This window comes from Delphinapterus leucas, chromosome 19 (genome assembly GCF_059928025.1).
Source record: "Delphinapterus leucas isolate spDelLeu-1000000601 "Yukka" chromosome 19, BTC_Dleu_Yukka2, whole genome shotgun sequence".
Classification (NCBI taxonomy): domain Eukaryota; kingdom Metazoa; phylum Chordata; class Mammalia; order Artiodactyla; family Monodontidae; genus Delphinapterus; species Delphinapterus leucas.
Window position 1 is genome coordinate 57,614,666 of NC_143147.1, and position 19,652 is coordinate 57,634,317.

A 19,652-nucleotide genomic window follows, 5' to 3' on the forward strand; every position below is an offset into this window, starting at 1 on the left:
GCCAGCATCCTGAGCCTCCAAAGCTTCCAGAGACGCAGGCAGAGAAAACAGTGGCCTCAAAGAAAAAACACTAAACAGAGGTCGGACACCTGAGTTCTAGTCCAAGCTTTGGCACCAACTAGCGGCTGACCTTGGAGAAGATGCACGGCTGGCACTGCCAGCCCAGGCAGCGCTCAGCACTTACTGAGCACTCAGTCTGCACAGCGGCCAGGTGCAAACCAAGAGGGGCGTCCACCACAGGGCGGAGGACTGGGGGAGGTGAGCCAAGGAGGATGCATGGCCTGCTGGGGGCCGGGAGGCAGGGTGGTGGTGTGACAAAGAGAAAGCGCTCCGTTCTGCACTCAGACAAGTGACGGGGGTGGGGTCGTGGAGGCTCTGCAAGTGTACAGGACAGTGAGAGCTGGGCTACGGTGACAGCTAACCGGACAAGCAGAGTGAACGTTTGAGGGCTGATAGGGATGCAAGAGTGACAGAACTAGGTCACCAACCGGACGTGGGGAATGAGAGAAGGAGAAGCAAAACTGAATTGATGATGTGGATGGCATGCTGTTCACCGAGTTAGGAAATAAGAGAGAAAGTTCACTCTGAGGTTTCCTTAGTTTGAAGAACTCATGGGACAGGAACGTGCAAAATGACTGGAAAGCAAACTACTAGAAAGCAAAATGTGACAAAATGCTTCTCTAGAAGGATGCAGTGTTGTGGTGCCAGCAATCTGTTAAGGAAATTTACAATTGCAAGAAGACAAACCAATAAAAATTGCTCACGACTGCTCGTTAAGTCACAGCAGAAAACAGCTGGGCAAATAGAACCACCACCCATATGCATACATCCAAAGCCAAGGGGCCCGGATGACCACCAGCTGGTGAGAGCGAGACAAGCTGCGGTCCACGCGGTGGACCGCTACTGAGCAGCATGGATGAATGATGACATACAGTGACAGGAGCCCGCATGCCACGGGACTGTCCTAAAGTTCTAGAAAAGGTCAACTCCAGTGACAGAAGGCAGCTCAGAGGCTGTCAGGGCCAGGGCATGAGGGAACTTTCTGGAGCGACAGAAACATTCCCTGTGTTGACTGCAGCAGTGGTTACACATCTGCCAAAACCCACATTTTAAATTAGTGAACTTTACTGTATGTAAATCATATGTAATGAAATAGGAGAACAAAAATAAAGCTAATTTTTAACAACGGGTTTTGTCTTAGGAATACACAGGACGCTGAAAGAACAAGTCACGGACCAGGAGAAAACATCTGCAGATCATGCACCTGAGAAAGGATTTGTATCCAGAGCATAGGAAGAATTCTCAAAAGTCTCAGTAAGGAGAAAACAACCAACCCAATAGATAAACAGGCAAAAGATTTGTCCAATAAGCCCGTGAAAAGATGCTCAACGTCATTAGTTGTTAGGAACACACAAATTAACGAGCTCCTCCTGCACATCCATCAGAATGGCTACGATTAAAAACACTGACCACACCAAGGGCTAGCAAGGACAGGGTAAAATGATGCAGCCACTCTGGAAAGCCACCTGGCAGTTCCTTATAACAATCAGGATCCAGCCACTTCACTCCCAGGTGTTTAACCAGATAAAGGAAAGCACCTGCCCAGAGACAGACGTGCACACGAAGGTGATCGAAGCCCTAACCTGGAAACCCCTAGACGTCCCTCACAGGGGAAAACGTGGTTCATCACACGAGGGAACTAGGAACGCGTGGGCACTCACACAGGGAGGACACATCCGAGAGAGCAGGCAGAGCGCACGCGGCCAGAACAGCACCCAGAGCCCACACCACACGACTCCATTCACCCAACGACCCAGAGTGACAGGAACAGACCAGTGCCTGGAGAAGGGGCGCCCAGAAATCCTGTGGAGACGGGTCTCTATCTGCACTGTGGTGACAAAGCTCTGTGCCCGTCAACACTGATCAGAACCTACACATTAAATACGTGCAATTTCCCATGTGTCACCAGCACCGTGACAAAGCTCTGAGGCAAAAGCAGAGGTAAGACGATGCTGGTCCCCCCCACCTGATGGTCTTCATCCATGTTTCAATTCCCATCCGTGTGTCGCACACGCCCGTCTCCAGGAGAATCATCCGCACATCGGCCCACGCGTCCACTCAGATGTGCTGTGAGCCCCACGTGCTCAGTGAATCTGAGCTCCGGACCTTCCCCAAAACTCACAGGCGTTTCCTCCCTCATGGTGCACCCCAACACCTCCACTCTCCTGACCACACCCACTCTCGCCAGAGGACCCAACCCTGTGCCCTAGCTGTCCCCTGACCATGTCTCACACCTTGTGAGGGGCCCTGACCACCCTCTGATCATCCCCTACCGTGTAAGGGGGCCCTGTCTCCTTGCTTCCAGTTACCAAAACGCAGTCACAGTGGTATATTCAAAATGCAGATCTGACCGTCAAACCTGGTTCCCTGACCTCAGGACAACCCAAGGCCCCACTCTGGCTCAGAAGCCCCACCACCCCCGGCTGACTCTGGACCCTTCCCTGCAGGGCTGTCCCCTACCCCACACCAGGCTCCCTGGGCACAGTTCCCTCTGCCACGTGCCCCCCTCCCCTCTGCCCTGCCGTCCAGGCTGACAGCAGGACCCCGGGTGTCGGCCCTGCCTTGGGGCAAGGGAAGAGCTCCCCCAAGCGCCCTGTGGTGATGGGGTACAGCTACAGACCCTGTTCCCCATGACTGCTGGACCCCTCCTCACAGACTGCCTCTCATCCACAGAAGTGTGCAGAACCTTCTGTGGAAGACAGACCCTGAGCCAGCCCATCTATGAAACGCAGACCAGCTCAGAGACCTCAGCCACAAGAAAAGCATGCCAAGGCCAAAAACTACGAGTTCTTTTACCCATGAAACTCAGGCAAAGGTAAGAGATTCCCCATGTAAAATATATGTTCAAATATTAACAATCAAAGGAAACAGAATTAAAATAGGAAAGAACTGATAAGGCACAGAAGACCATTAAATGTTGAGGAAAGGTCAAAAGGATGCTAAAAATACAGTGTGTTTGGTCAAAGATTGTTTCTGGGAAGGAGGCCAAATGCCACATTAAAAAAAAATCTGTCCATGCTGGTTATGGAGAAATGTAGTTTCTGCATGGTCTGCACAGCAGGGGTATTAGGGAATCTACCCATAAGGCCCATACTAGTTAACAATTTTAAAAAGCACCGGCGTGTTTCCTCTCCCGATTTAAGGCAAATAAGTCACTTCATAAAATCATGCCCATCTTGTATTAGTGTTGCAAGGAGTTAACTAAGACATGTGGGCTCACTGCCCCACTACTCACTTACTTAAATTAAGTTTTGATGTGATTTCTGCAAACCACAGTTAGGGATGTTAAATATTTATTCCTTGACCTGATTTCTCAAATACCTCTTTCTTACTCATCTCATAAACAGGCTAGAGATAACTCCAACTTGGGAAACACTACTTTATTGAAACAGAAAAAGAAGGACAGTCACTACCAATCTAAGAATTCATTCTGAGAAACTCCCCAGTGGAGCAGCGGCCATATAGAAAGCAATGCCCAGTTTTGGCTTGTGGCTATTCTCTGTAAAAGACCAAGCTCTCAACAAAACAGGCTGGTTTAAGAGAAAAATAATCACCACAGCACTGTTCTTGAAACTCTTTAATACCTCTTTAAGAAATGAGCACCCTTCTCAGGACCAGACCCTGCACTCCCCTTCTCCAGGCCACCCCTGACCTGCTACTGTCCCTTTGGATTCATTTGCATTTTGCAAAGTTTTATGTAAACAGAATCATACACTATGCACTCTGTCCAATCAATCTGAAACAAAAGTTTCAAAAGTTTTCAATTCCTTTTTTAACTTTCCACACATAAATTTACCCTTAGCGAACCTTCCAGGCTGAAGAAACCAAATGGTGGAAACCGATCTGTGACTCAAAGAAATCATTATATTTTATGATGAATATTAAAACTTACCTTATAACCAGGAAACAGTTAGATCTGTTACCAACAGTAAAGTAGTCAGCTGTGGTCAAAATATCAATCCCATGAGGGAAAGTGCCCTAATGAAAAAATAAAGTGGAAAAAAAAGAGACAAAAATTATTTTATTGAGTAAAGGCATTTTCAAAGTTTGATAATCAAATCCACATGTTACTTTTATGAACAAAGAAACATGATATAAACTGAAAGCTAAAACTACACACCACTTAACCGAACTCAACCAAGGACTTCCAAGTCAGGTAACTTTACTGCCTCTCCAAGGCTGGACACTGTGCTAAAATTATTTGAACCACTTAAAAATTTTTTTCCTAACAATTCAAGCATTTCAACTTTAAAATGTTGTAAGAGCCCTTTCTTTAAACCACACACCATAAAAAGACATCGGGTTTCGGCAGAATTAAAGCTTCTGATTTCATTCAACCCATGCCCCGGCGGCCAGAAGGACCCCAGCGTCCCCTCAGAAGGGCCGGCGCCTGCCTGGGCTATGAATCCTGGACAAGAGCCCACCCCCCATGGCTGGCAGAAGAATGAACAAGACGACGACTGGGAGGCCCCATGTGGGGGCCTGACAGCCAACACCCAGGACCAGACTCTGAAACAGGGGGTTGGGGAGTTGGGGACAGCCCCCCTTAACACACCCAGGGACACACTCCCAGCCTAGGTCCAGGCCCCACCCCGAAGTCTGCAAGTTATTATTGATACCACTCTCTGGTAACAATACTTGAAAATCTGAAAACAAGACAAATAGGTGTTTTTTTTTTTGGCTGCGTTGGGTCTTCGTTGCTGCGTGTGGGCTTTCTCTAGCTGCGGCGAGCAGGGGCTACTCTTCATTGCGGTGCATGGGTTTCTCATTGCGGTGGCTTCTCTTGTTGCGGAGCATGGTCCCTAGAGTGTGTAGGCTCAATAGTTGTGGCGCGTGGGCTACAGGGCACATGGGCTTCAGTAGTTGTGGCTTGCGGGCTGTAGAGCACAGGCTCAGTAGTTGTGGCGCACGGATTTAGCTGCTCCACGGCATGTGGGATCTTCCCAGACCAGGACTCGAACCCTTGTTCCCTGCATTGGCAGGCGGATTCTTAACCTCTGCACCACCAGGGAAGTCCCCAAATAGTTTTCTAAAAGGACATAAATGACAAACTTTCGACCAAGGAGTGAATGCCTTGCTGTCACCAACCATAGGAGGGTGTGGTGAGGCCTGGGTCCCCAGAGCCCTTCCCCACTCTGAGCAAGCCGTAGACTACGGACCCACTGACTGCTAACCTCCCACACCGTCTCGAGGGAGCCCCGCATATGAAGAACTTGGGATCCGACCCCAAATTGTCAACGGACCCCAGCATGTTCGTCACGGACACAATGTCAGAATCAGAGGTTTGGTTCCCAAGCGAACCTAAAAGCCAATCAGTCTCCCAACACAGCTCAGTGCAGGGGATGGCCCCCCACCACCCAAGAGGCAACCGCACGCCAGGCTGACTCCTGCTGGACTCCAGTCCACCCCAGACCAGCCTGAGGCCGAGTCAGATAAAGGCCACTGTGGCTGCAGGAGGAGGTGGTGCCCTCTGCTCCACCACCCAAGCCTGCCGCCCCCTGGGCAACGTTCAGATGCCTCCTGACACCCCAAGATCTTCTTGGTCCGGCCACTGCATGCCGAAGTGTCACATCTCTGTCCAGACAGCTCATCCCTGCAAGGAGGGACAGAACGGACAGAGAGGGCTGTGTTCCAGCAAATCCCTCCCAAGGTTTCTCTGGGAGCTGGGAGTGGAGACTCAGGACCCCTCGCTCAGGCCTGAGTCCCCAGTGGGCAGAGGTGAGCCTGGACGGAGAGATGGGCGCCCCCACCAAATTCGTCCTGCAAATTCCCCCGTCGCTGAAGGTGGCCAAAGACAGGGTCTGTGCTTGCACCCAGGAGCCCGGAGGACATCCCACCCCAGGGCCGTGGACAAACACGCCCCCTGCTGCCCCTCACTTCCGCTCCATGCCCTCAGCAAGTCCATCACACATGGCCGCTAAGAGCCTCGCCCCATGTCTGGGAACGCATGTGCCCTCTCCACACTCCCCTCCCACGCCCCCATTTCCTTTGGCAGGTTCACATCCTTCTCCTCCTCGTTCCTGTCAAGCAGCAGAAGGATGCCACTGAGTGCAGGCCCACAGTACGCACCTCTTAAACATCGGCATGGCTTCCCCTGGACTGCGCAGGCCGGTTTTACCATAAACACCAGTGCACGGGGAGACAAGGAGGGTAAGGGCACAAGGACCCTAGCTGCTCACCTTCATTCCCTGATGGACCCCCCAACCTGAGTGGCCCCCACGCTCCGACTGCGCAGGGAGCAGTACTGCCCAGCTCCTGACCGCCCTGGTGTCTTCTGGAACCTGGGGCTCTGCCGACAGGGGTGCCGTGGGGGCTGGAGGTGGGCGGGAGACACCTCTTCTCCTGGGCTCTGACTTTCAGGGTACCCAGTCTCCCCTAGCTCAGCCTCCAGCAGTTCCCTTCTTGATCACAGCCCCGCCCTCCTCTGCAGGCCCAGATCTTGGCCTGCGGGCCCCTCGACAACCCCACATTTCTCCCTGTCAGCCTCCCTCGTCCTGCGGGCAGTACTTGCTGCCCTGACACAGCGAAGCCTGTCGCCGCCCGAGGTTGGCATCTCTGTCTAGTGACCAGCTTTCTTCTAAGTTTTCAGGGCTCCAGGTATTCAGGACTAAGGGACACCCAAGGATACTGGGTCTCAGTCACCTCCCAGCCATGGAAGAAAGGCTGTGACCTTACTGGGCTCCTTCCACAGACAAGCACACCCGCAGAATGAGGCAGCACCCCAACAATTTCAAGGTAGCACGAATTCAAGTTCAAGAGGAGTGATTTGGTTCCCTCTGTCTTTGGCAATGGACTGTGGAATCCGAGACTTCGTTTGGACCCATCTTGGCATCAGTTTAGCCTTAACGTTGCATTCAGAACTGGACACCTCATCTCAAGGCCCCAGCCCCTCCCACACACACGCTCACAGCTCACAGCACAGGCTGCAGAACCTCCAGCTAAGCCTCCCTCCTCTCCGCCCCTTGGCTGCTCTGTCGCCTTTGATGGAAGGTCAGCAGGTCGGCCGCCCTCCACAGACCTGGTCCAGCCTGAAGCCCCGCTGGCTCCTCTCTCTGCTCCACCCTGAGTGCTGGGGGACCCCTCGCCAACACCCATGCCATGTGGATGGAGGTGCCTCACCCAGCAGCCCACACTTCCGGGAGAACTTCCCACCGTGCCCCAAACGACACCTCTGTGGAAGCCACAGCTGCAGCATCACCCCCTCTCCCTGGCCTTTGGCGGCCCAGGAAGGGCAAGTGGACGCAGCACTGGGAACGCAGGCCCCAGTTCAACAGCAAGGCCGGCCCCGCTATGGGAACCCTGACAGACTCAAGGGCATCCAAGGGGACAGTCCCTGCATGCACGCTTTCTCGCAGACGTCCAGGCAGGAGTCTTGGAATCCCGTGTTTGTCCAAGCCTTCCCTCTTGTGCACGCCCACCTCTCCCGTCCTCCCACCTGCTGAGCAGCCACTCTGCGTGGGCTCCCCTTGGTCCTGCAGCCTGACCTCTGCCCCTCAAGGCCCGTCACCACTTGTCCCCAGTATCACCTGCTGATCCCCAGGCCCACAATGCACTCACCTCCAGCCCAGATCTCTCTCCTGGAGCCCTTCTGAGCATAGCTCAGACCTCTCTCCTGGGCTCCCCTGGCCATGGGAAACTGACCCTTGAGACGGCTCATTTGCTGCCAGACTGGCCACGTGTCCCAGGGTGGTCATCGTCACACACAGTATGAATGACTTGGGGATAAAGGCCACACCTCCCAGCCCAGGCTGACCGCAATAAGAGGTTCAGGGCCGGGGGCACGATGTCAAGTCAGGAGGGGCCATGGGGCGGCTGGCAGGCAGAAGCTGGCTCCTTCCACACGTGGGACAGGCAGGGGTCACGTCTCTGCCCCTGCCCTGCCAGGCTCCTCTGCCCACACCCCTCCAGCACCCATGGGCAACTGCTGACATCAGAAGGCCCCCGGCAATGCACAAGGCACTGATTTCTGACGTGTGTGAAAATTACTTACACATTCAAGTTTCCCGTAAAACAACAACTGTTTAAAACTTGTGTCAACACTCACCTGAGTCACATTATGAGTGAATCTGCGACCGGAAGTCACAGTGTGAAGTACTAGCTTATTCTACGTAAATTCTTTACCCACATTTGTAGCTTTACTATTTCTACTTCTACGTTTACAGGAAGTTTTAGGAATGGAGATTTTTGAAAACAGCCATACCTGTCTTCCCACGTTCTCCTGGAAAGCAGCCTGGGAAGAGAAGCACAAACACAGCAGTGAGTTAGGTGTGCACTCGCTGGACATGAGTGATGGACGCACAGCAAATCCAGTGCAGGACAAATGAGCCATGACTGTTTTTTAAATAAAGATCCTCACTGCTGGCCACTCAGAGCCTCAAGGGTGGTTTATCTTTCTGATTTTACATCCTGGTGTGCTTTAAAACCATGATTTAAGAATTTTATAAAATCAGCTTAGCGGCCCAATGCTGAGCTTCACACCAAAGCCTAATTCAAGGTCTTAGATACAAAAATAAGAATAGAGTCATGGGCTTCCCTGGTGGCGCAGTGGTTGAGAGTCTGCCTGCCGATGCAGGGGACACGGGTTCGTGCCCCGGTCCGGGAAGATCCCACATGCCGCGGAGTGGCTGGGCCCGTGAGCCATGGCCACTGGGCCTGCGCGTCCAGAGCCTGTGCTGCGCAACGGGAGAGGTCACAGCAGTGAGAGGCCCGCATACCGCAAAAAAAAAAAAAAAAGAATAGAGTCATATCTGTTTGGTTAACTAAAAACCCAAAACACAAATCATTTTCCTGGGGATGTATGAGGACAGCTCACAGGACAGTGACCCTGAGTGCCGGGTCTCGCCATGCTGCCTTCCCCAGGACCTGCCACGGACATGCTCCACGTCCTGCTCACAGGCCCAGAGCTGGGCTGTTCACAAGATCAAAACATTACCTTAGAATGAGGCATCCTTAGGCGGACCTTCTTGCCACCAGCTAGTAAACGCCCAAGGCGTGCAGCTGCACACAATGCAACCTCATCGCCACGCACCATCCACCAGAGAGACAGGTCAGAGGACAGAGGGCAGGTGACTGGTGGCTTCAGGGAGCACCTGGGAGGGGTGACCCTGCCTGCAGACGCAGCCCCAATGCCTGGGGCAGGAGCTTCCTGGAAATGAGGTCGTAACCTCTAGGGCTTTCATTTCAGCTTCAACTTCATCATCCCCTGCGGGGCTCTGGAAGGAGCACATGCAGTTGTGCACAAGGAATCAAGACAACGGAACACAAAGACCCCCACGTGATGTTTAAATGTGCACCCGACACCTCTGGCAGGTAACAGAGAAAACCAGAAACTTGGTCGTCTCCAAGACCTCACACTTGGTGGCCCTGGGGAGGCACAGCTGGACTGGCACCTCCCCAAGGGCCCTCATGCAGCTTTCACACTGACAGCAGGGAGACTTGACTTTTGCTATGTACCATTTTGCACCTTTTGCAATAAATTCATTAAAGAAAATTTTAAAGCAAAAATGAAACCAACCAAAAGGCAATGGAAAAAAGATACAATGCCAATTTACGTAACATGCGATATTTAGGAACACATTTACTATTCTGGTGACATCATTTAAAAGGTAAAAAATAATATGAGATTTACATGAAAAAGCACAAGTCCTAAGATGGTGACACAATGTTGAAAAAAAAGAAATGGGAGGAATGGCTCTACCCAGTATTAGGGTTACTAGAGAGCCATGGTAACCCAGACAAAAAGACAGACACAGATCGATGGGACAGAACAGAGAAAACTTTAGGATAGAGAGGTAAGCAACGAATTCTCAGATTCTCAGACTTGACACCAGAAACATGACCCATAAAAGAAAAAACTGGTAGGTTGGATCTCATCAAAATTTAAAAAACTCTTGTTCTCATGAAAGACCTTGTAAAAGAGGATGGGCAGACAACCCACAGACTGGAAGGAAGAACCTACAAACCACTCACCCAAGAAAGAAAAGACTCCTAAACTCAACAATAAAAACAAACAACCCCATGAAAAAAGGGGCAGAAGACTTTGCTGGGGCTCAGGGCAGGCCACCCAAGCCACATATTGATATTTTGAATTAAAGTTACTTGAGAAACGGCCAGTAGGAGAAAAATGATATTAAAAACACTCTGACTGGGAAAGCAGGAATAAATCTCCGATGTGAAGGTACCCTCCGCATTCCAGGAGGAGAGAAAGCGTCCTCATCACCAGTTACGGAAATAAACCTTGTCACTTCTTCATGAGCCTCTTTGTTAAATCTTCACAAATAACTGTTTGTCTGAAAATGATATAGAAACAGCCTGCTTTGGTCACTTTGTGGTCCCATTTTTATGAGACCTCCGTGTATACGAATTACCTTGTTTCTTTTTCTCCTGTTAATCTGTCTCGTGTCAATTTAATTACTAGACCAGCCAAAATCCACCAAGAAGGACTGGTGTGGGGGGAGGAATTTCCCCCTCCCCAACAACTTAAACAGGCACGTCACCAAAGAGGATACAGGTGGTAAATATCACATGGAAACTTGCTCATCATCACTAGCATCGCCATCAGAGAAATGCAAGTTGAAGCCACAATGAGCTATCGTCACACACCTAATCAGAGCAACTAACGCAGAAATAACGACACCACCAAATGCTGGTGAGGCCACAGAAAAACTGATCGCTGACAGAATGATGGAGGGAAGGTACAAATGCTGGTGAGGCCACAGAAAAACTGATCGCTGACAGAATGATGGAGGGAAGGTACAAATGCTGGTGAGGCCATAGAAAAACTGATCGCTGACAGAATGATGGAGGGAAGGTACAAATGCTGGTGAGGCCACAGAAAAACTGATCGCTGACAGAATGATGGAGGGAAGGTACAAATGCTGGTGAGGCCATAGAAAAAATTGATCACTGACAGAATGATGGAGGGAAGGTACAAATGCTGGTGAGGCCACAGAAAAACTGATCACTGACAGAATGATGGAGGGAAGGTACAATGGTGCAGCCCCTCTGGAAAACAGCAGGGCCCTCTCCTACAGAACTAACCATGCAACTACCATATGACCCCAAAATTGTATTCTTGGCATTTATCCCAGAGAAAGAGAAATTGTGTTCACACAAAAACCTGTCCATGAATGTTTACAGCAGCTTAATTCTTAATGGTCCCAAACCAGAAACAACCCAGAGACCCTACAATACATGAACAATTCAGGCAGCTGTGGCACAGCTAGCCAGGGGACGTGACTCGGCCAGGGAAGGGCAGGAAGGAGGGGCTGCCAGTACCGCCACAGCCTCGATGGACCCTGGGAATTGTGCTGCAGGAAAGGCAGTCCCAAAGGTCACACCGTGTGAGTCCACATGTATCACATCAAAAAATAATACGGGGTTTAGTACTAAACATGCAATTCGGCGTCCAAAGAAAAAGACTGGGACTCGTAGCTACACCCAGGCTTCAAGGACATCTAAGGTTAAGAGAAGTGTGGCTCCCTGGCCCCATTCCCTCCTCCTGAACCTGCCGCCAGAAGCCAGTGGCCGCTGGGGAGACACATTTGGGGGCCTGTTGGGCACTTTCTAACATGTACAACAACTAGCACTGAACAACCACTTAATGGGACATCTTTTCACAAATTCATAAATATATTCACCGTGATTAACCGGGTGGGCCTCCAGTCTGTCACTCTCCGAGACACCCAAGTATGACGGGAAGGCCATCCTCCCAGGGCTGCTGGTGGTGGTGAGAGCCTCCCGGCACCTGACAACCCGGAGAGGTGGTGCCCCCAGGGCACAGGACGGAGAGAGAAGACAGCTCACCACCCTCACTGAGCTCCCACCTCCCGGGCGCTGGGGAAAGAGGCCCGAGGTTGCTGGGCGGGCTCCCAAGGAGAGCACAAAACGTGAGCACAAACAGGAGCCAAAAAGGACGAAACACGTCTTCACGAGGAAGCAGCTTTGCAGTGAGAGAAATTTCATCCCCAATAATAAGGGACTTGATCCTGACATTTTCAAATGAGCTTCGAACAAAAGCACCTTTCACTGCTTTAGCCTTGCACCACTAGGTAAGCAGGGGTCACTTAGGTGGTGTTTAATGCAAAGAATTTCTGCTGATTTTAAAGGATTTTAATTTTAACTTGAAAAAAAAATTATTTCTGTCGTTTTATTTCACCTCTTCCCTAGGGTAAAAAGTATCAGTGCTTTGATTTTATTATTGCTTCCAAAATTAGCTCTTAGGTTCCAATAAACAGAAAAGAAAATATAAATATAATTTTTTTTTTAGGCCACACTGTGCTGCTTGTGGGATCTTATGTCCCCGACCAGGGATGGAACCCCGGGCCCCCTGCAGTGGAAGCACGAAGTCCTAACCACTGGACCACCAGGGAATTCCCCAAAAGGTAATTTTTAAGGACAGATTTAACAAACGATTCTTACTGTATTTCAATGAGTCTTACAATTACTGCCTGAGGGTAAATATCAGGGCACAAACGTGAAGACTTCTCAAAGAATCACCAGGCTTCCTACTGATGCTCAAGGCAAAAGAAGAGAAACCGCAGGACACAGATGAGGTCCTGAGCTTTCCTGGGAAACTTTTCTTGAAACCAGAAAGTTTCAAGGACCCCATGTAATTCAGGGAACAGAGAGCAGGCAGGCCATCAACAGCTGCAAGGGAGCAGGGGGCTCTGTGACCTGATGGAGCCCCTGCCTCTGAGGATGGAGGCTGCGCTTCCGTGTCACCCCACCAACCAAAAAGGGAGGCTGCAATGCTGATCCCTGGCCAGACACTCACTCGTCAAACAGACAGCAGCACCCACTGTGCACACTTGCCCACTCCTGAGCTGTGGACCCTCCAGGCCCCCTCTCCATCCCCACCTGGACGGGGGCAACCCATCCTGACCCACCCTCCACGGGCTATAGCCCACTCCTCGGCTGGGACCCAGAGGGAGTGGGAGCCACCCTCCATGGGCCCCCATCCCCTGGGCGTCCCTCCTGCTTCACAAGCCGGTGACCACAGCCTCTCCGGGGAGCCGGTCACAGATCAGAGCCACCCACACCCTCAAGAAAAGGAACAGGACAGGAAAACTTACAGAGGCTGCTCTCCTGCAGTTTACATCTCGGTCAAACACGGCAGCGATCACCAGTGCGCTGTGAGAAAAAGGGAAGGCGATTAATGAAAGGGAATCTGCACAGGCGCCTGGGACGCTGACCCCATAGTCTCCCTCCTCCACATGCCCACAAGCCCGTCTGTGGCTCGGGGGCCTTGGCTAAAGAGACGCTCATGGGGCAGCGAGGGTGGCCAACCCCAGCTTCATGAGAGCCAGCAGAAGTCACAGGGAGGGTGGCCTCGTGTACGGGCCTCACGGGGCAGGACGAGGACGGCAGGGTCAGGGCAGGATGACAGGTACAAACAGAGAAACACGTGGGCAGCCAGCGGGGCCCAGGAGGCCAGCAGGAGCGATGAGTCCTGCATCTCCCCAGAAACTGTAGGCAAGCACAGAAAGCAGCTCTGATGGCCCTACCCCCACAAGCCAAACCACAACCGAGCTCCACAAGAAGGAAGCCCCCAGGCTCACACTGTCCACCAGCTTCACTGAAACCTCCCTTCACTACGTGATCACCCTCAACCATCGGGGAAAAACCAGAAGGTACTTAAGTGCCCAGTCGGCTTTGGCAACAACAGAAAACAATGTGGGGACAAAGTGCTGTTTCTAAGTGTGACTTGTAAATTTGCATCTCCTATCAGCCCACAGAGGAAATGTTTGAAAAAGGGTTATTCAGACACACAGAGATCACCTGAAAGGGGTGCTGCCCTCCCACCCGACAGCCATTCTGTTTGGTACTGAAGTTGTAGAACCCAACCTTACAAATCTGTCAAAACCCACAGAACTGTTCACGACAAACAGTGAATTTTCCTGAATGCAAATTAAAAAGAAACTATAGGAAGTGGGATCCTGCAACAGCAGAGGAAATGTGCCTGTGTTACAGAGACACTACACTCGATGGACGGGGAGGAGACACAGGAACTCTCTCCTCCGGGGCGGGTGTGTTTCTCACGGGGGAGGGTTAGCAGTTCTGAAACAACTGCATGTGGATGCCGCAGAGGAGGGAGCCAGGATGAAGCAGCACTGCTCACAGGAGGCCAGGGGACCCGGCGCTGGGCTGGAATCGCAGGTGTCCACGCAGTTGGCCAGGCCAGAGGTACAAAGGATAACACCGTGGGAATGGGAGTGGAATCCAGGTCCTGGATTCTAAATACTACTCTCCACTATGAGGAACACAGACTCCTGGAGGTGGTTGACTCCAGGGCTGGGTTGAGGGAAAAAGAAAAGCCTGGGGCATCCTGTCATGCTAGAAATTGAGAAACCATTAAAAACAAAGGCGCAAGGGGTCAGGGAACACAGGGCACAGAAGCCAACGTGAAATTGCTCCCAACAGCCAAAGGCAGAACAATCTGAGCAAGAAAATAACCAACAGTGCTAGAAGACAACCCATGGTCCACAATGACATAAGTAAACAAAGGAGCAAAAGGCAGAGGAGACATGTTTTCCTATGAAAGAACCACCATTGCTAGCCTAGCGCAGTACCCGATGGGTGCTGGGTGTGAAAACTGGATAGTTACAGAGTCTCAAAGTACCCCAAAAATGTTTATTATTTATTTTTTTAAAAAGTCACTTTACAGACCTCAACTGGCACAGTGAGTTTGGGACGCACCCCAAATGTGACACCAAGACAGCAGGCACATCACCAAAGAGCAGCTGCAGTTTAACCACTGGCCCCACACAACGCTCATTCCTCGGTGCCCTTTGTAAGAGGTCGATATTCAGGGAAGCTGGTGAAGGGCTTTTATGGGAACGTCTATTATTTTTGCAATTCTTCTTTAAGCCTGAAGTTAGTTCAAAATTTAAAGTTTTTTTGAAAAGCCACTAAATATCTGAAGACTTTTCAAGATCCAGTGTTAGTATTCGGGGTCCTTTTACTAGTTGAAGCTGAAATTAATTTCAGCAAAACTCTATTAACAGAAAGTTATTCCCTTTTCCTCTCTCAACTCTTTATTATATTATAAACTACAGCCAAAATGAGATTTTTAAAAAATACTGGGCTTAACACTAAAGGAAATTCATCAACTTTAGCAGGACCAGTTAAAGATTAATCGATTCCATTTCAACATCATAATTTTTTTGTTAACAAAATCTTAGAAATCATTAAACTGATCAAGACATTTAATACTGTGATCTTTCGATAACCAAAAATCACACAACTACTGTTCTTTTTTTTTTAATTGAAGTATACAGTTGATTTATAATGTGTTACTTTCAGGTGTAAAGTGATTCAGTTATACGTGTGTGTGTGTGTGTGTGTGTCTATTCTTTTCCAGATTCTCTTCCCTTACAGGTTATTAAAAAATATTGAGTATAGTTCTCTGTGCTATACAGTAGGTTCTTGCTGTTTATTTTATATATAGTAGTGTGTATAATGCCATTTTGCAGCAACATGGATGGACCTAGAGATTACCATACAAAGTAAGCTAAAAACAAATATATGATATTGCTTATATGTGCAATCTAAAAAAAAATGATACTAGTGAACTTACATACAAAAGAGAAATAGACCCACAGACATAAAAAACAAACTTATGGTTACCAAAGGGGAAAGGCGGGGAGGGATAAATCAGGAGTTTGGGATTAACGTATACACACTACTGTTCTTAACAAAAACATGTTTGGTGTTTTATTCTAAATGTATTCTCATCATTGATGGAAAGTTAAGTATTATATTTGCATATCAGTTTAGAGCCTTCTTTACTTTTGTTTTTTATTAATATTTATTTATTTATTTGGTTGTGCTGGGTCTTAGCTGTGGCAGGCGGGCTCCTTAGTTGTCAGGTTGCATGGCATGCGAACTCTTAGTTGCAGCATGCGTGTGGAATCTAGCTCCCCAATCAGGGATCGAAGCCAGGCCCCCTGCGTTGGGAGCACAGAGTCTTAACCACTGTGCCACCAGGGAAGTCCCAATAAGAGCCTTTTGAAAAACTCCATAAGATCATATGTATTCTAGGAAAAGATACTAACCAAGAATTTCTGCTTTCCTTTAACATCTGACACCAGAAAAATGTTGACATATCTATAATGCCTCTATACCAAAAGTCCACATTTTACACGGAATTCTTGAAATTTCCTGTCAATCTATTTATCCTAAATTACAATTTTTTAATTATGGAACACTGATTAATGAGGAGAGAATGGAAAAAACGTAGAGAAGAAACTTAAAATCACCTGCCATCCTAACCCTACAGGCTACCATAACCCCTGTAAGGTCACTACTAAGTTATGCATCGAACTGCTCTGACCACCAGGCCTCCCAGCTGTGGACACTCTGGCCCTGCCCGGGGCAGGCTGGGCCCAACTTCAACCTAGCTCCTTGGTGCAGCCGAGACCACTGAGCCAAGTCCAAGTTCCACTCTGTGCCACCGCCGCGCCGTGCAGGTCAGCCTGCGGGGCCTGCTCTGTGGGGCCAAACGGAGACAGCACGGCTTCAAGTCTGTCCGCTTACGCTGTGACTGAGCCAAAACATTAACGAACTCCTGTGCCGAAGGGTCCTTCCCAGCTTTGTCGTGTGTGCTACCTCCTTCCAGCCCCTCCCCTGAACCTCAGTCGGCAGCTGCAGGGAAGGGGCTCTACCTCCTTCACTCTTCCAGCTCACGCTCCCCCATAGTTACCTGGCAGTGACGGGGCCCAGGCCAAGCTCGGACGTCCCCACCACAGGTGACGCCGCTTACGTTCTCCTGCAGCCCCTCTCTGTGTTCGGCCTGAGGTAGGTCTGTGGGCCTCCCGCGCCCCCGTGGCAAGGTCCAGCCCACTTGGCTCGGTCCCTGTGGTCACTTGCCACACAGCAATGATTCCTGGAGAGACTGTGTGTCGTGGGAGCCCGGCAGAAACCCCCCTGAATGGCACTCAGTGGTCTGCCTCTGGGCGCAAGCCTCCTGTCCCGTCACGGTGAACACACCCTGCCTGTGGTCACAGGAGCAGACCCCGAGCTCACAAGGGCCACAGGGCCAGGCCACCGACTCAGACACGCAGGGTGAGGCTCGTCCGAAGGCCAGCTTCTGAAGGGCTTGCGTTGGCTACAGCCTGAGAACCTGACCCTGGGGCACTAGAGACAGGCCCAGCCGCCTCCATCAGGTTGTTTCTGCATTCACAAGTAAATGGCTTCAAATACTGGCTGCTTTATCCATATTTTACCAAACTTCACAGGACACAGTAGGACAAATATAACAAAACCACTTAAAAAGCACAGCTCTTAGTCAAATATAGACTTAAGTTAATTCAACAAATCCACTGTGTGTATATCTATGAATGCAACAGGTTTTAAATACTGTTCTGATTTGGACTCAATTTTGAAAATTACTCTAATTTCACACTTTCAGAACAAAACTGGCTTATCTAGAAATACTAGCATGTTTCAAATAAAAGCAGGTATGACAATATTGGTTAAATATCAACATGAGAGCTCCCCCAGGGCCCCCATGTCCCATGTGCTGTGAAGTTTTCCTCAGCAGGATGGGGCTGAGCATGAGTCATGTGCTTTCACTTAGAATTTCAGAGAGAGGTGCAGGGGCCAGACTGTAGCCAGCAAGGACCACACCGACCACAGCCACTGGGGCTGGAACACTCTCAGGTATCTTCACCTGTTTGCTTTCGCTGGGAGAGTTCAAGTAGTACTTCACCAGGATTTCCCAACACAGAAAGATGGTCTGTGTCAAACAGAAAGGGACTTTCTTTCTTGTCCGAGTCAGGGGAGCTGCGTGCCTGGACCTGCTCCGAGCTCCAGGCACCTGGTTTTAGCAGGTACAGCAAAAAGCAGATCTCACCCCGAACTCAATTGTTGTTAGTTTGTGTAATATTTTGTAGCAATAAAATACAAAATATACTTTTTACCTTAAGTAACAGTAATCTTGTCACTTCAAAGTCAAAAACTTTTTTAAATATCAGACTAATAATTTCTTACCCATGCGTGTTGTCTAAAGGTTTCAAGTCACATTGGTTTTGGAATAAATTACAAGACGTGGGCTTCCCTGGTGGCGCAGTGGTTGAGAGTCCGCCTGCCGATGCAGGGGACACGGGTTCGTGCCCCGGTCCGGGAGGATCCCGCATGCCGCGGAGCGGCTGGGCCCGTGAGCCATGGCCGCTGAGCCTGCGCGTACGGAGCCTGTGCTCCACAACGGGAGAGGCCACAACGGTAAGAGGCCCGCGTACCGCAAAAAAAAAAAAAAAAAAAATTACAAGACGCACCTGTGGCTTTCTCTAAATCAGAAGAATCAAAGCTGACACAACGGCGAAACACAAGACGTCTTTAAAGTGCTTTTCATTCGCAGCAGAGCTAAAATGGAGTCTGAGGGGAGACCTACCAGGTGGACAGGGGGGGAACACTCTGGTCAATAATTGCCACTTAACTTTTCTCGAAAAACAGGAAGGTTATCTTCCCCCTGGAGTCTGTCATCAAGAAACGCTGAGTGGGAACAAGACGTAGCTTTGAGCAATGCTTGCCATTTCCTGATTTTTCAGAACAATCTTGCCCTCGAGGAAGAGATCTGGGAGCCAATCCCCAGGCACTGCCCACGCTGCCCTGCTCGCCCAGCTCGCTCCGCGAGGCTGAGTCGGGCACTGCCCCTGGTGCGGGAGGGGCCCTGCAGGGTTGATGTCAACAGGAGCTTGGCTTACAAAAGAGTTTCAGGTGAGGAAATCGCTAGAAGGTGACAACCAACACACATGCTGGCAACAGGGATCTTTTTTCCTTTTCTTGCAAATTAGCTTTTGATTACTGGTGAGATGGTACTTTCTAGATAATGCACAACCATCCTCTACCATTTTAATTTTATGTGTTTCTTTCTCCCTAAATTACACCTGGCTTTTCAGGAAGCCCTATGTACTTATCCACAAAATAATTATTCCATCTCTTATTGTATCTGAATATAACGCTTAGCAAATACAGGTTTTCAAAATCGACCAACACTAATTCAAACCATGATTAAAATGACCTAAAAACTTCCTTTTTGGTATTTACAAAACAGAGAGGGTAAGCACATATTCACAGGTGAGGGGGAAAACAGTTCCTCAGGTTCCTTTAGGAAGGGGAGCAGGCCCGAGCAGTTCCTTTAGGAAGGTGAGCGTTCCTTCCCTGCACGGCTCACTGAGCTGGTGGCCGGCCACACTCTGACCTCTTCCTCTGTATGGGCTGAGCCCAGCCCTGCCCATTATTACCACCACCTGATTCTTTTCATCAGATGTTTCTAGTTCATTTACAGAATTACAGTTTGATCGCAACTGTCTGCTTTTGCAGGATCTACTGATGAGTTTGTGAAAGTATAAAGATATCAAGATTTTGTCATGAGTCAGGATGAACAGGCTTAAAAGCTGACAATTAAAATGTGGTCACTTATTACAAACCAAGGGAGGCTGATCTCAAAGGACACACCCCAACCGATACTCCTGGGGCAGGGAAGCGAGCGCCAGCAGCGTCCTGCAGACTCACCTGGCACTGTGACTCACCCTCCAGCCCGCCCGCCTGCCCGCTCCACCCCCCGGGCCTGCTGTCTAGATGGACCAGGA

The 19,652-nt window shown here is 49.9% G+C and overlaps 1 protein-coding gene across 5 annotated transcripts in view; it reads right to left on the reverse strand.

Moving 5' to 3' along the window:
- Positions 1-19,652, reverse strand: part of TBCD (tubulin folding cofactor D) — a 177,676-nt gene that overhangs the window by 54,352 nt on the left and 103,672 nt on the right. For 4 of the 5 annotated variants that reach the window (XR_016389022.1, XM_089901471.1, XM_022589215.3 and 1 more), the window contains exons 15-17: positions 13,134-13,191; positions 8,261-8,290; positions 3,953-4,038 (exon numbers count right to left, since the gene is read on the reverse strand). Coding sequence is in view for 4 of the 5 variants with exons in the window: in XM_089901471.1 (XP_089757597.1) it covers positions 3,953-4,038; positions 8,261-8,290; positions 13,134-13,191 (174 nt within the window). In the remaining variant the exon portion in view is untranslated. The remainder of the gene's footprint in view (positions 1-3,952; positions 4,039-8,260; positions 8,291-13,133; positions 13,192-19,652) is intronic. The other variant, XM_089901470.1, reaches the window with a different exon arrangement.